This window comes from Pipistrellus hanaki (genome assembly GCF_964339955.1).
Source record: "Pipistrellus hanaki genome assembly, chromosome: 7".
In the NCBI taxonomy this organism is placed as follows: Eukaryota; Metazoa; Chordata; class Mammalia; order Chiroptera; family Vespertilionidae; genus Pipistrellus; species Pipistrellus hanaki.
The window spans coordinates 54,995,842-55,012,377 of record NC_140509.1 but is presented as its reverse complement, the minus strand read 5'-3'; the positions used below and the strand labels follow the sequence as shown (position 1 = coordinate 55,012,377).

Genomic DNA, 16,536 nt, shown 5'->3' with positions numbered 1-16,536 from the left:
TCTCCCTCGATGGTCACTCAGAAACATCTGCCCTTCAGAATTTACTAGACAGGATTAGCGCTCGGGCCCTTACCGGATGAGGTGCCTCACTGCAGCATCGAATTGCAGAAACATGACCTCCCTCCGGAGGAGGAGCGCCTGGGACACCTGGGTGGGGTCTTGGGGACTCTCGAGGCTGTCAATCATTTTCTGTAGCCCTTGAAGCTCAGACACTGGAAGACGGACAACATGAGGAGATAGTGTGAAATACCAGCTACGTTAGCTAATCCAGTGAACCATCATTTCACCTCCCAAATAACTGTTTACCTTTTCTTTTTGTTTGTGAGAATGCTAATTATGGTTTGGAAGTCCAGAAAAACATTCTGTTCTAGAACCCAAGCTCTGTGTCACTTTCCTTCCTTCCTTCCTTCGGAAGATAAAAACTGATTTTGCTTTTCAGCAGAATAAGGAAAGGCTTTTGATTCCTGACTCTCTCTCTTGCAGTCTTTAAAAAAGGGGGGAGATGTTAAATTGAGAAGACTCACATTATACTTTAAAATTCTCTCAAAATCCTATATAATAAAGAGCTAAAATGGTAATTAACCTGACAATGGAATGACCTTCCAGAATGACTTTCCAGAACAACCTTCTGGGACAACCAGTGGGCGGGGCCGAGAGGCAGCTGGGGCTGCGAAGGCCGAGCCCCTTGCATGAATTTCGTGCATTGGGCCACTAGTATAAGATAAAATTCCTTCAAATACTCAAAAAAACACACAACTATATATATATATATATATATATATATATATATATATATATATATATATATATATATTTCCCCCCCCCCCCGAAAAGACTTCTAAAAGAAAGTTTTAAAATATATAGGGCTAGAGTCTCTAAAAAGATTAAAAAGACATATTGCAAGGAATTGGAAAATATAGGACTCAGTAGACCCCTTAGGGGCTTGAAATTACTATAGCCCAGCACTCATTTCTCATGGCCATGCCACCCAAACAGCCTTCTCTGTCACTGACTCATCCTGCAGCTGGCTCTGAGTTAAAGAAGACTCAAACTATCCAAGGCAAGCAAACAATATACACGCGTAGATGTGTACATGTACACACACACACACACACACACTTCTAGGAGATGCTTGTCATTTAAGGAGTAGATGACAAGAGTTCCAAAATTGGCTTATTTCTTGGACTCTTACTGAAAAAGTAGACTGCATATGAGTAGATTTGTATGTGTTCTGGATGGAAATTTACGTTAGGCACCTTTGGGGGCACTCAATGCTGGATTGAAGAAGCTGGCCTGGGTCTATGTGGTCTCTGTGATGGTCTAGGAAAGGAGCTGGTCAGAAGGGGAGAGCACAAGAAGAAAACGATGAGCCTTTAGGGAACATGGGGAGTGGGGACGGGGGCACACTTGCTGGGTTACAGCATGCCAGCTATCTGAACTGCTTGGCAACTTCCTGTGAGGACAGAAATAGCTTTCTACTTGAGAGGACATCCCGGCCATGGGAAAAGAAGGACCGTGGAAATTGATCACGGTGCCTGTTATGTAGCCCAAGGCAGAAGTGAGTTGGTTGGGAGACCCAGGGCCATTTTGGAGTTACTCTGTCCCAACAGTCTGACCAGACCTGAGCAGCCTCTGCACTGCCTGGTCTGGCACTGGATCTCCTCCCATATTTCCAAGTCAGAGGAACCGAGGGAGTGGGGAAGCTGCCTCAGAGCCGATGAGGTAGAACCAGGACTGAGGATGGCTCCTGATACTTGCAGTGATACTCTCCTGGCTTTGGGGAAAGATGAGCAGTCCAGGTTTCATGCGCATTTGATGTTTTACGCACAACAGAAAAATGTGTTTTGATATTTTCCCAGCTCCAAATGAATTTGGTTTAATCATCAAACTTTTTACGACTCCTATAAATCTGACAGTCATATTGGGCTGAAAAAGGAATTTCCACCAGAAGAGGAGTCAGGTTAGAATAAATTGTACAAGAACTTCCATGGTGGGTGGAGGAGGGGTGGGCAGTGAGCCTTATTTGCTCAAGGCCTGGTGTGTTTGCTCTGTAAGCAACACGCTCTGTCTAAGCAGCAACCGGGGTGAAACGTTTATAATCCTCCGCAATGACAAGGAAAAAAAAAACAAAAAAAAAAACGCAGCTGCACATGCCCTGTGATTGAAGCTCTGTTAAGGGTAAGTGTAAAGTGTATTTGGGCAGGGGCTAGGAGGGAGTAAAGGTGATGAAAAATATTTCACTTGTTGGAGTGACTGAGTTATGGGTGACTTTCTCCTCATATTATTTCCATTGCTGTTCGTATGGCTCTGTGTGTGCACTGTTACCTGATCACTTCCCGGCAAAACTCTTCCCTGGGATAGGTGGCATGTTCATGAAGATATAGGTGGGACGGAGGGACTGTCCTTCCTTTGTTCCTTATTGATTTTAGAGTCCTCATTCAGGCTTCCCTGTCTTTGTGGGGCCACACTGCCGCTGGGAGGGGAGGTGGCTGGGACTGGCTGGGAAGGCAGCCTGTCTGAGGACGGGGTAGAGGGTTGACTGTGGTCCTGGTGGTGGGGTTGGGAGAAAACCTGCACCTGGAAACAAACGAGCCTTTCCCCCAGGGCCCTGTCTTCACATGACTCCTCAGAGGCAGTACACCCTGTTCCTCCTTTGTCTCCAGAGTTCCTGAAACACCAGGATGAGTGTGCAGCATCTGGGCTTTAATTGGCCTCCTAATCCTGACCAGGAAGTCGCAGCGTAAACTCCCACGTTCTGATTACATCCTCTGCTTCTCGCGGTCTCCCCGGGGAGCTGCTGGCTTTCACGGAAGGAGGGAATCTGGCAGGGGTCGCAGAGCTGTCCGCTTAGGACGCCTGTCTAAGAGCTGCCTCCTCAGTCAAGTGGGAGGACCAATGCTAAAACGCTGTGTCCCTTTGCAAATGTTTTATAGCAAACATGTCCACAAAAGCCATCTCACCCAATCCAAATAGCTCTGGGATGGCAGGAGGGAGTTGGGGAGGGTATGAACAGACCATCTCATCTTTTCACCCTGGTTCTCCGTGCTTCCTCTGTGAAGCAGGCCAGGAACTGGACAGCCTAGTCTTTTTTAAATGATCCTTTTAGAGTGGGAGTTTTTTTTTTTTTTTTTTTTTTTTTTTTAGTTCAACTTTCTCTTTATCTATTTTCAGCCAAGCGGAATATGCAAAGCTTTGCACATCCTCTTGGAGCACAAAAGTTTTTGCTGGCAACACAAGGTGTGCGTCTGCAATCCCACACTTATGTCGATGATGATTTCAGTTCATAAGTATATAAATAGTAAGAAACCAATTCCCTTCATCCTGCATTCTAGCTCCTCAGTCGTTTGGCCTCATTTCCCACTGTTCCTCAGGGTCATGCTGGTGGGCTCAGCAGTCTTTGGCCTGGCCACAGGTCATCCTGTCGCTGTCTTTGCCCCTGCCCTTTGCTTGCCTTGTCAGGACCATCCATCCTATTTTTCTCCATGGATTCAGGTGAGGACAAGGCTCCCTAGATCACCTTCCCTGCAGGCCTTAGGACTTCCTGTGCAATGGCCTCCTTTGAAAACGTGGCTCCGGCTCTATCTCAGCTTCTAGCTCATCTCCATAAAGCACCTGTCCCCCCATTTCAAGGGCAGGGACGGCATTTTTCCTGGAACATCCTCCTTTCTCCGTCCCTCATCTGAAGCTCAGCTCCCCACACCATGGAAACATCCAGAAGCTCCCCAAAGAGAGTCAGCTTATTTTCTGAGGAGACCTCTTTATACAGCAGTTCCTGAATTGGTAAAAGGAAAGGATCTAAGAGCTTTGGAACTTCTCTAATCCCTGATGCTTCTATTGAAGACTTGCCAGCTGTTTTGGAAGCTCGTTCTTTGGCAACACTTCAGTGCTTTCTTCCGAGGCAGCACCAACCCCGCCCCATCTTCAGGCTGCCTGTCCTCAGACACAGGCATGATCTTCCTCATGGATCACCACGCACACCCTCCCCTGTGTCTCCTACCTGAAGGCTTACAGATCCCTTCGGAGTTCATTAGCACAGTGAAAATCTACCGGCAAGCTAGTCAGGGGCACCATAAGCATATTTCCTTTATGCACCCACCAGAGAGGAAAAGATTCCAATTCTATTACATTGAAGACCACTAGATTTCAGTAGGCATATTCCCTCATTTTGCTGGTGCTTCTCATCCCTTAAAATCCTATGTTATAATACACTAGAGGCCCAATGCACGAAGATTCATGCAAGAATGGTCTTCCTTCCCCATTCTTCTGCTGGCACTTCTGGCCTGAAGCCTCCTTTCTGCCTTCCCACACAGCCCAGAGGCCCTGAGTGGCTGGAGCGGCAGAATGCCTGCTTCGTTGCCATGGTGACAACACAAGCGTCCCACTCTATACCTTTGTATACAAATTAACACTCCATTGTTGTTGGGATAATTTGCATACTCACTCCTGATTGGCTGGTGGGTGGCACAAAGGTATGGCCAATTTGCATTTTTCTCTTTTATTAGTTTAGATTGCTATTAATCTTTACATGACTAATGGCATAATTTAGACAGGAGTCAAATTATTAAAATAACAAGGTCAGTTTCCCTGCTTCTGGTAAACCCAGGTTACAAAGCATTTCAGAATCCTGTGCATTTATCTTAGGACCTAGTACTGAGTTAGAGTTCATGGATTAGCACTGGGAAGGTAACACTAAAGCCTCAATCATTCTCATGACAGGACCATTGGGCCACTGTGAGCTAATTAAGGGCTGTCTGCAAGCTTCCTGATGGTGAATGCTTGGCTTTCCTCGTCCTGTCAGTTCACGAAATCCAGGAAGAGACAGGGGATGAAAGAGCACTAATATGTAGTGGGGCTTATACATCCTTTTAGAATTTTTACATAGATTTTAATTTACAGAACATCTCTGTGAGACAGGTATTATCATCCCCATTTTACAGATGGACAAACAGAGACCCGGAGAGTAAAGTGTCCAACTTCCAGTAACCAAGTGGCAGAGGCAGGGTAGAAACCCAGGCCTCCTCACTCCTGACTTGGTGTACATACTTTGTGGTTTAACCTGGAAAATTGGAATTAATCAGTTTTGCAACAGTATATAATAGGACTTTCCCTTTGCCCTTCTTATCACTATAATTTATAAGAAAATATTTTAGTTCTGTCTTTTCAAGTATTAAGAGCTTCTTTTTTTTGTTTTTTTAAAAAATATATTATATATTTTATTGATTTTGTACAGAGCGGAAGGGAGAGAGATAGAGAGTTAGAAACATCTATGAGAGAGAGTCATCGATCAGCTGCCTCTTGCACACCCCCTACTGGGGATATGCCCACAACCGAGGTACATGCCCTTGACCGGAATCGAACCAGGGACCCTACAGTTCCCAAGCCGACGCTATATCCGTTGAGCCAAACCGGTCTCGGCATTAAGAGCTTCTTTGTAATTACTAGATGAGGAAATCATTTTGCAATGTATGTGTGTATCAAGTCATCATGCTGAACAATGTTTTAAACAATTTTATTTGTCAATGATATCTGAGTAAAGCTGGGGTTGGGGGTGGAAATAGAGGAAGAGCTTCACAGAATTCTAACTGAATATTGAAGATGATCTAATTATCATTAATCACTTACCAATGCCCTCAGTTCCTCCCCAGTCACCTTTCAAAGGATTAGGACTTGGAGGAAATTCAAAGCATGCTGGGAAATTCCCAAGTTTAGCAAAACTGAAAATGTAGGCCACAATGTCATGGAGAGGAGCGATCAGCTGTAGAGTTAGCTTTAAGGCTCTAAATGCTGCCTGCGGGTAAAATCAATACAAGAAAGTAAATTTTAAGAAATTTATAAGAAGCATATAAAGTACATGAGCAACTATTAAAGATGATGTATTCAAACACAAATATTTAGGTACACATTTTCATAGCATAACACAGGATAATAATTACAAGATAACATCTGAAAAACAGAACAACAAACATTGATAAACTGGGTTGTATGCTTTTGGACAAGGTGACTCCTTGAATGGGGAGTTTAAAGCAGTGTGTTCCTCTTTGTTTAAAGCCATGGGTGGCCTTACATAAAATAAAAGCTTGTATGACCACTGATAAATTACAAGGGTCACAAAGAAACTCCTGTGAGGGACCCATAGAGATTTATCAACACAGTTTAAAAATATAACTAAAAAAACAAATAAATAACTAAAAATCAAACTCTAGATCATAAATATTAATGTTTCAGTGGGAGAAAAGTGTAAAATTATGATCTAACTGAATATATATAATTTAAAAATTCTTCAATGGAAGAAAGGTTAGTTCTATTTTTTTTAAATTTTTGAGGAATCTTCATACTGTTTTCCATAATGGCTATACCAGTACATTCCCATCCCCAGTGAACAAGGGTTCCCTTTTCTCCACATCCGTGGCAACATTTGTCTCTTGTCTTTTTTTAAATTTTAATTTATTGATTCTAGAGAAAGAGGGAGAGAGAGAGCGAAGTGTTTTCCCACTTATTTATGCTGTCTTGTATGTGCCCTGACTGAGATCAAACCCACAACCTTGGCATCTCCAGACGATGCTCTAACCAACTGAGCTACATGTCCAGGTCGCTTTTTAATAACAGCTATCCTGACAGGTGTGAGATGATATCTCACTGTGGTTTCGATTTGCATTTCTCTGATGATTAGTAATGTTGAGCACATTTTCATTTATCTGTTGGCCGTTTGTATGTCTTCTTTGGAAAAATGTCTGTTCAGGTCCTTTGCCCACTTTAAAATCAGATTTTTTTTTTCTATTGAATTCCATGAGTTTCTTACATATTTTAGGTATTACCCCCATATCAAATGTATGGTTTGTTAATATTCTCCCAATCCATAGATTGCCCATTCATTTTGTTGATTGTTTCCTTTGCTATGCAGAAGCTTTTTAGTTTGATGTAGTACTACTTGTGTATTTTCACTTTTGTTGACTGTGCTTTTGGTGTTATATAAAAAAAAATCATCTCTAAGACCAATGTCAAGGAGCTTTTCTCCTGTTTTCCTCTAAGAATTTTATTGTTTCTGGTCTTACATTGAAGTCTTTAATTCATTTCAAGTTATTTTTTTTTGTGAGAAATATAAAGGTGTAAGATAGGGGCTCGATTTCAGTTGTTCGTGTGTAGAGCTATCATATGATCCAGCAATCCTACTTCTGGATATACATACAAAGGAAACAAACTCAGTAACTTGAAGAGATTATCTGCACTCCTGCATTCATTATAGCATTGCTCACAATAGCCAAGCTAAGCAAATAACCCAAGAGTTCAGTGAAAAGGTAAATAAAATTTTTAAATGGCACGCGCACACACACACACACATACACACACACACACACACACACACACCACACACACACACACACACACACACACACACACACGAATATACATCAGGCATAAAGAAGAAGGAGAGCTGGCCATTTGCAATAGCATGAGTGAACCTGGAGGACATTATTCTAAGTGAAATAAGGCAGCCAAAGAAAGACACATGCTATATGATCTCACTCATGTGGAATCTAAAAAAACAGTCGAACTTAGAGAATAGTGGTTGCCAAGACGTGAGGGAAATGGGGACATGTTGGTCAAAGGGTACAGACTTTCAGTTGTAAGATGAGTAAGTTCTGGGGTCTAATGTACAGCCTGGTGACCACGGTTTACAATGCTGTATTGTCTGTGACAACCTAAAGTAAAGGCCAACGGGAGAGGCATCAAACAGTTATTTGATGCCTCTCCCGTTGGCCTTTACTTACAAGAGAACAGCTATTTGGGAAGCACTGATTCAGGCAGAGACCTGAATATTGTTCTGATTAGAGGGTAAAGGCAAGGAACTTTTATGAAAAGGGGAAGGAGAATAATTACATGAAGAGAAGGAAGACGTTTCTCATGTTGTTAATAAATCACGGATAAAGTTTCTATAGGTGCAAATAAATTAGGTTATTCTTCAGCTATACATGCAGTTGCTAATTCTAAGAACGTCTTCAATTTTTAGTCCAGTAATCAGAATGTCTTCATTCCTATTAGCTTTGCAAATAGTAGTTTGGACTACAGTGTTGCTGTAGGCCCAGTCCAAAGATTATGTCGCTCAGTTTAAACATCCCAAAGGCTGGAGGAGTAAGAGGCACAAGGGATGACAGCTCTGGTTCCATGTTGAAGTGGCCCTATTTATATTATTTTTCACCTAACCCTAATGTTCTTACCACACGTACCTATGGGGCAATGGATGTGTTAATTAACTTAATTGTGGTGATCCTTTCACAATGTATACATATATTAAACCGTTGGGTTGTACACTTGTACTTGTTAATTGCACCCCAATAAAGCTGAGAGGAGAAGGGAGAGAAGAAAGTGTGAGAAACCTAGGCTTTCACTTACAAAGAAAAATCTGACCGTCCCTAAACTGCCAATTTCAACATGGTGCTTTATTGAGCAGATACTTATTGGAGTGCTTTATGTATTGCTGTATTAACTTGTTTATGGTTGCCAGTATTATACTCTATCAGTAAGTTAGGTACTTACTACACAGAGCAGTACCTCAGAACACAGGCTTAGCTGGTTACTGTGCTTAAATGTGACCTTAGCCTTTCCTGAGTTTCAGGGGAACTGGGTGGTTTTTTTTCCCTAAGGGTTTGGGAGGAAATTGAGGAATAATAAAGCACATCAGAAATTTGAATTAGTGCTCATTAATAACCAGGGAGAAACAGAACTCATAAAATAAAAAGGCCCAAGAGAAATTATAATTTTAGAAAAAATTATTAAAATAAAATAATATAATGCAGTAAATATAATATAATTAATATAATATAATTAATATAATATAATTAATATAATATAATTAATATAATATAATATAATATAATATAATATAATATAATATAATATAATAATATTAGGAGTTGGGAGAAGATTTCACTTAGTAACTGTTTCTGGAAAAAAAACAAAACAAGAGACTTTCTCTGAAATTGATGTGTTTAACCATGAGTCATGAAAACCCAGGCAGTTTATACCCCGGCACACACACATGAGAACACAAACCTTTTCTGTCAGAGTTTTGAACATAACCAGCACTTCAGAAGGATGAGGTAGGAACCATAAGTTGAGGAAGGCTTTCCCGTCAGCGGACAGCAGGCCCTGGGGCCGGGGCGGACTCCTGCAGCAGAAGGAAGCGTGGGTAGCACAGCGGTTCTCAGAAGGTTCTCAGAAGAAGTGTGGCCAGCGTGAACTATTTATACCAGCCCAGCCTGTGGTGACAGCCCGGCCTGTGGTGACAGCCGGCCTCTGGTGACACACCAGCCAGGCGTCCAAGCCTGCGGGTGGCGGGCCTCCTCTCAGGCCTCACACAGGTGGCCACAGCTATAAACAGCCCAGCAGGAAAGAGCCGGGCTGTGCTGAGGAAGGAGTGGGCATGGAGGGTGGGGAGAGGGGGGTATGGTGAGACAGGAAAGGAAGACATGAACTGGCCCCATTTGGAGGGTTACACAGGAGGGTTTCAGACCAGGCTCCCTAAGACATGCCACTTCAGCATATGGATTGTTTTGAGCTGAAGGCATTTGAGACCCTGTGGACTCAAGAGAAATTTTTACCTCTCCCTTCAAGAACTTACATTGGAGGCCTTGTCCATAAGGAGTGTTATCTCCAGAGGTAACTTTTATGACCTGCCTAGAGGGCAGGACAAACTTCTAATTACTGACCATCTGCTCTTCTTATCATCCTGCCGGTTGGCCTTCCTCTCCTCTGAGCCCCAGGCGCCTGACCTCCTCCCTTAGCTCAGAATGCCTTGCTTACCTTTCTGCCTTCTAACCTCTTGTGTACATGGGGTCTCCGACTCTCTCACGTATGTGGGGTTCCTATACATAGGCGTATAATTACATTTGGGTTATTTTCTCTTATTAATCTGTCTCAACTCAACTTGATTATTACATCAGCTGAGAGAACCTGAAATGGTAGAGTAAAATGTCTTCCTCCTCCACACACATCTTCTCATTTAATTGTTCTGCCAACTTTTGGATGTACCTACTTTGTTCCTGTTTCATAGGTGAAAAAACTGAGGTCCTAGGAGATAAAGTTGGGATCCAGCCCGTTCCAGAACCCAGGCTCTAGAGAGTCGTCTCCATTTTCCTGCTCTCCCCACCACATCTCCTCACAGGGATCCTCACTCTGGCCCTCTTTGTCTTCTTCCTCCTCTCCGTGCTCTTCTCCACTTCCAAACGCCTCCTCCTTTCTTAGGCAGCAGTATAGCTGCCTCTTTGTTTACATATAAACACACAATCCACACCTGTCTGATAAGGACTTGCACAAGTGCCAGGTACCCACTGCCGGAGAATGACAATTCTGCTGAAGCTTGATCTGCACCTGCCTGGTGGCCCCAGAGGAATAACCACCTTGTCTTTTACACTCATCGATGCTAGATTTTCTTTGTAGTTTTTACCACCCATGAATACACCATTAAAAGATAGCGTTGGGTTTTGCCTGTGTTTGACCTTCACACAAATAGGATCTTATGACCTTTCTACTACACTTAGTGGACAGTGGCATCCTGACCCACTGTTTCTCCAACCCCTCAGGAGTGAGGCGGCCACTGTAACAGAGGGTGAGGGTGGGCCTGTTTCCCCCTTAAATGGAGCCTTTGGGTCTAATGAGCTGTGTTCATCTCCTGTGGACAATGGTGCTCTGTGCAGTTATCAGATGTGCAACCTGGCATCAGAGGACCTGAGCTTAGACCAACATCTCCCACCCTCAGCTGTGTGACTTTATTTATTTTTTAAATATATTTTATTGATTTTTTTACAGAGAGGAAGAGAGAGGGATAGAGAGTTAGAAACATAGATGAGAGAGAAACATTGATCAGCTGCCTCCTTCACACCTCCTCATGGGGATGTGCCCTCAAGCCACGTACATGCCCCTGACCGGAATCAAACCTGGGACCTTTCAGTCCGCAGGCTGACGCTCTATCCATTGAGCCAAACCAGTTTCAGTCATCTGTGTGACTTTAGACAGGTTATCTTCTGAGTCTTTTCATCCATAAATTAGAAATAAAGATTCCTGACTCACAGGACTGGTCTAAGGAATGGTTTTTCAGAAGAGTGTCAAGCATTTGAAAAATATTTTATGTCATGAAGGACCTCAGAGTAATTTGTTAAGAAGTGAGGACCTGAACATGCTGATGAGAGGACATCCTAGAAGTGAGGGTTGTGGGGTAAAGCCAGAGACTAGTGCTAGCTTGGGGCTGCCTTGGTTGTGTTGAGCAGGCAGTTCTGACACAGACAGCAGAAGGAGGGAAGCAGAGGATGCAGAGTCCCAGCCTACACGGTGCCTTGCCTGGTCTTCCTTGGGTCCACTCAGCCCTCTGCTCTGCTCTCCCACTCTCCCCGGGTAATTTCATTCACTCTTCTGGCTGCAACTACCATCTATTTGCCAGTGGCTCCTGAACTCACATTTGCAGGCCTGGTCCCCTCCTGTGGTCCAACTTGCTTCATCTTGCTTGGTGCCTTAGACCAATTCAATCAAGAAAGGGAACAGCTGCCCTGGCCTGTTTGGCTCAGTGGATAGAGCGTCGGCTTGCGGACTCAAGGGTCCCCAGGTTCAATTCTGGCCAAGGGCACATGCTTGGGCCGTAGGCTCGATTCCCAGTTCAGGGGCATGCAGGAGGCAGCCAATCAATGATTCTCTCTCATCATTGATGTTTCTATCTCTCTCTCTCCCTCTCCCTTCCTCTCTGAAATCAATAAAAATATATTTAAAAAGAAAATAAAGGGAACAGCTGAACTCCCAACTTCCTTCCATCCCAATCTTGTGCCTCTTACTGTGTTCAAAGAACCGCAATCCTTTAGTCCCCAAAACCAGAAATCAGGGCGTCATTTTGAGACCTTCCCTTCTTTACTCCTCAGATCCTTCTGATTCTATCTCTCTCACATTTGTACCCACTTCCACTGCCTATGCAAGGGCTTTTGATGGAAGGATCTTACCCACTTGGGGGCACTTTGGAAGCTATAGGGGCATTTCTTGACTGTTGCTATTATTTTGGGGTCTCTAGGAGACAATAAGATGACCCTTGCCCCTTATCAAAGTAAAATGTGACTCATTTGAACTCAGGACCGAATGTTTCCAATATCAAACTTCTGAAAATGAGACCTTTTAAATCATGAAAACTCTACTGTGAATAGAGTGAATCACTGGCCTTAAACCTACATTTCAAGTCCCAGGGTTTTCATCAGATAATTTGAAGCTCAGGAACAAAGTGTGAAGTTAGCTTGGAGAATTTCTTTATTTCAGCAGCCACGTCAGACTATTCTGCTCTGTAACACATCAAAGCTAGCTTAGTTCACGGGGTTTTACAGTGTCCCAAAGAAGCCCCGAATAGCAACAATAAAAAGTCACAGGACCTGTGTCTGAGACACGAGGCTGTAGGCCAGTGGCTGAATCAGTCCTTGGCCTCTGAGAAGCACATGAGCCCCTGGAGCCACAGGGTCCTCTACCAAATGGTTATCTTTACTCCTTATTCGTTTTTCCCCCCTGCCATTTCATTCCCTGCCTGCAGGAAGCAGTCATTTCTGAGGAGGGTCAGCGAGGGCAGCAGAAAGGTTTGGGTGCTCAGTGCAAGACTATAGCCCAGTTCTCAGCCCCATAGGAGGGCTCCCCCATCAGTCCTTGGTCTGACAGTTCCTTGACCTGCTCAGCACCATCCCCCTTCATTTCATTTCCCTTCAGCCACCTGCTCCGGGGCATCACAGCAGACCTCATTATTACCTGGGGCCATATCACCTCCAAAATCCTAAACTCAAATATCTTCCTTTCCCAGCTCTACCTTCTGTCCTTCCAGTTTTCTCACTCGTTCACTCCCACTAAGCCTCCTTCATCCCTACAAAATATGCTCCTGGAGGTCACTCAGCCCTCGGTCTCCCCTTCCATCTGTCAAGTCCATTCTGACCCCACTCTCTCCCTCCCTCACTACCCACCTATCCAGCCAACCCCAACTCTGGATCCCTACAGCTCTTCCGCTTTCTGCTTCTAGTCACACACAGCTGGAGGAAACCACACCACTAATTATATTGATGCCGTAACAAGTATTTAAATGGTTTCCATGGAGCCTGAGCGATGTCACCCTGGGACAATCCTTTCTCTTTCCGAGATCAGTTTTCATGCCCATTTCCTTTTTCAATAATTCCAAGTCTTTTTCTTCCTTTTTTAAAATTTATTTATTTTTTTTAAAATTTCACAGAGGAAAACAGAGATAGAAACATCAAGGATGAGAGAAAATCACTGATCAACTGCCTCCTGCACCTCCTGCATGACCCCTATTGGGGATTGAGCCTGCAACCTGGGCATGCACCCTGCCTGGGAATCTAACCTTAGTTCAGTGGTCAGCAAACTCATTAGTCAACAGAGCCAAATATTAACAGTACAAAGACTGAAATTTCTTTTGAGAGCCAATTTTTTTTTTTTTTAACTTAAACTTCTTCTAACGCCACTTCTTCAAAATAAGACTCGCCCAGGCCATGGTATTTTGTGGAAGAGCCACACTCAAGGGGCCAAAGAGCCACATGTGGCTCACGAGCTACGGTTTGCTGACCACTCTCCTAGTTCATAGGTCAATGCTCAACTACTGAGCCTCACCTACTGGGCCCAAGTCTTCTTTAAGCCTCAAACCAAATTCCTACCAGCAGATGAGACATGCTCTGTTATTTCACAATTCAATTAAAAGCCACTGGTTGGAACTCCCTGCACTTCCTGTGGGCCCATTCCCCCTTCCCATCCTCACTTTCAACCATGGTAAAGGTGGAGGTCCATGCCCATGACATGAAATGAAGACAGCCTCTGCCTTCAAGGGGCTTACATTCCAGAGCAGCTAGACATACAAACATGACTCAATGACAGGAGCAGGGTGGAATGGATGTGGATGAAAACACAGAAAAATAAAGAAGCCTAAGATTTGTTGGGAGACTAATGAAAGAAATTCAAAGCTGAGGCTTCTGAGCTGTGATTCATTATCTCCCTCTTCATATTGCTTCCTCTTAATGGTACTGAAATCCCCTTTTCCGCCATTTAAAAAACTATGATAAAATATACTTACCATAAAATTTAACATTTTTAATTGTATAATTCAGTGGCATTAAATACATTGGCATTGTTGTGCAAACATCACCAACATCCAGAACGTTTTTCCATCGTCCACAAAGGAACCTCTGTACCCATTTATATATATATAAGCCTAATCGACCGTGACCACTGGTCGACTGCTGACCAGTGGCTATGACACACACTGACCACTAGGGGATAGATGCTGAACACAAGAGCTGTCCCCTGGTGGTCAATGTGCTCCCACAACAGGAGTGCTGCTTAGCCAGAAGCTGGGCTCATGGCTGGTAAGTGCAACTATGGAGGTGGAGCTTCTCCTGCCTCCGTGGCAGCATTACCCAATGGCATGGTGCCCAGCCCTGGATTGGGCTCTTCCCCAGCCATCTGCCTTTCACGCACTACTACATTCCCTGAGAGGTCCTGGATTGTGATAGTGCACAGGCCAGGCTGAGGGACCTCACTGGTGCATGAATCCGTGCACTGGGCCTCTAGTTAAATAATAATGGCACCGCCATCTTTTTTTTCATCCAAGCCAGGAACTCTGGGTGACATTCTAGACTCCTCTTTTTCCCTTAGCCCCATATTAAATCCAGCCCTTGGCCCAGCTGATTTCACCTCCTAAACATGTCTCATCTGTGCAGTTTTGATAGCATCCTAAATGATGTCCCTGACAATTGTCTTGTTCATCTTTCTCTCTATTTGTGGAAGGACAAATGCCAGACTTCTGGATCTTGCCTCTCAGTCTGTGAATTCTATTTCTGATCACATCCTCACATTCCCTGGATAGGGGCCACTCACAAGTCCACATGCTGTCTCACATCTCTATACCTTTGTATTTGGGGGCCTCCCAGCTTGAGCTAATGTTCTTTTCCTTGTTTACCTGAAACACTGATCTTCCTTTAAGACCCAGGTTAAGCATCCTCTCTTCCCAGAAACCTGCCTTGCTCCCCATCCCCACTTTCCCAGTTCTTCAGATAATACTGAACATTTCCTGGTGGGTGCTTTCATGATATGTTTATTTTATTCTTTATTATAATGTTCCTGCCCATTTCCCCTTGCCTCAAGGGCAAGGACCATGTCAGATTCATTGTCATACAGTGCTTGGCACCAAGGTTTCCATGTACTACTGTTGTTCAGGTTGTGCCCTGAGGCAACCAGCAGTGGCTGAGGTCCAGCCTTTACTTGCTAAGCTCTGCATCCGGACATGGGGCAACCTGCCCAGAGGAAGAGGTGCCTTATTCTGAGGCACATAAAGCAGCTGTACAGGATAGCAGTGGCTCTGCCTGTTACACAGTAAGGGTTCAATTAATGTTACTGTCCTTTCTCTCTGTGCCTTCTTTGCTCCTCCATCAGCTAATGCCACTGCCCTTGGGAGTGTGATTGAGTGTCATCCTAGTCTTCAGACTCTAGACTCCTCTGGTGCCATGAGGTCATGGATGCGTTTAGGGGCATCCTTCCTAGGAGGAGAGCTCTCCTTGGCTCCTCTTCAGTAGAGATTCTGGTCTAGTTTTGGGGGTGGGGGTAGAGTTCTTTGCTAGAACTAAACACAGTACATTACAGGCATTACAGTCTCTTAGGAATTAAGTACCACCTAAGAATCTAAAGCCTATACAACCCTTCTTGAGAGGGATAGCAAACACAAGCAGGAGCCCACTTTCCTCCCTTTCCTTGACTATGACAGACATTGCCAATCAACGACAACACTGTCACATGCGGATGTCCCAGAATCCTACACAGAAGGGCACTAATTATTGGAATTGGCACTTAAAGCAAAACATTTCTTATCTTCAATCAAACCCAACTCCTTATTTTATGAATGAGATGAGGATCCCTATCCTCTTTGACCCTCATTCCTCAACTCTGACCCTTCATCTCTAGTTAAACTTGGCCTGGGATATACTCACTTACCGTTTCATAAACACTTTTGACTGGCCCCTTTCCTGTGAGTCTTTCTCAGTAGTCCCTTTCCTTAGAATCGAGCTCTAGACCCCTTAGCACTAAGAATTATAATGTATTTCACTTCAGCAAGCTGCTTCAGCTTCCTCACTCATTAGGTAAAGAGTTGAGATCTGGAGATTGAAGAGAAGTGATCTGCCTGAGTCCTCAGGGCAACTTAAGACTGAGCTGGGTTAAGTCCAAATATTCCAACTATCAGGCTGTGGCTCTCTCCACTATACCTCTTTGTGGCTGGTGTTCAATTTTTATTAACACTTACTTCATGGAATGAATCACAGACTTTGAAGTTAGAAAGAATCGTTTATCTTTTCCAAACTTCCACATAAGAGAGAAGTTCCTTCCTCTGTAACTCATTTTATGTGAGTGTATTAAAATCCAGAGGGTTTAGGAGGCAGGAGGTGGAGAAACACTGAATCTCTATCAGTTGCTGCTCATCCACTACCTGACTGTATGAGTTGCTCTCATTTCGTGAACCAAACACTTGCCCTG

At 43.9% G+C, this 16,536-nt stretch overlaps 1 protein-coding gene across 1 annotated transcript in view; it reads right to left on the bottom strand.

Moving 5' to 3' along the window:
• LOC311626028 (uncharacterized protein) overlaps positions 1-16,536 on the bottom strand; it is a gene marked incomplete at its 5' end in the record, with an annotated part of 127,856 nt that overhangs the window by 45,895 nt on the left and 65,425 nt on the right. Inside the window, 3 exons of the mRNA XM_084890855.1 lie at positions 74-212; positions 5,623-5,788; positions 9,052-9,166. Coding sequence (XP_084746981.1) covers positions 74-212; positions 5,623-5,788; positions 9,052-9,166 — 420 coding nt within the window. The remainder of the gene's footprint in view (positions 1-73; positions 213-5,622; positions 5,789-9,051; positions 9,167-16,536) is intronic.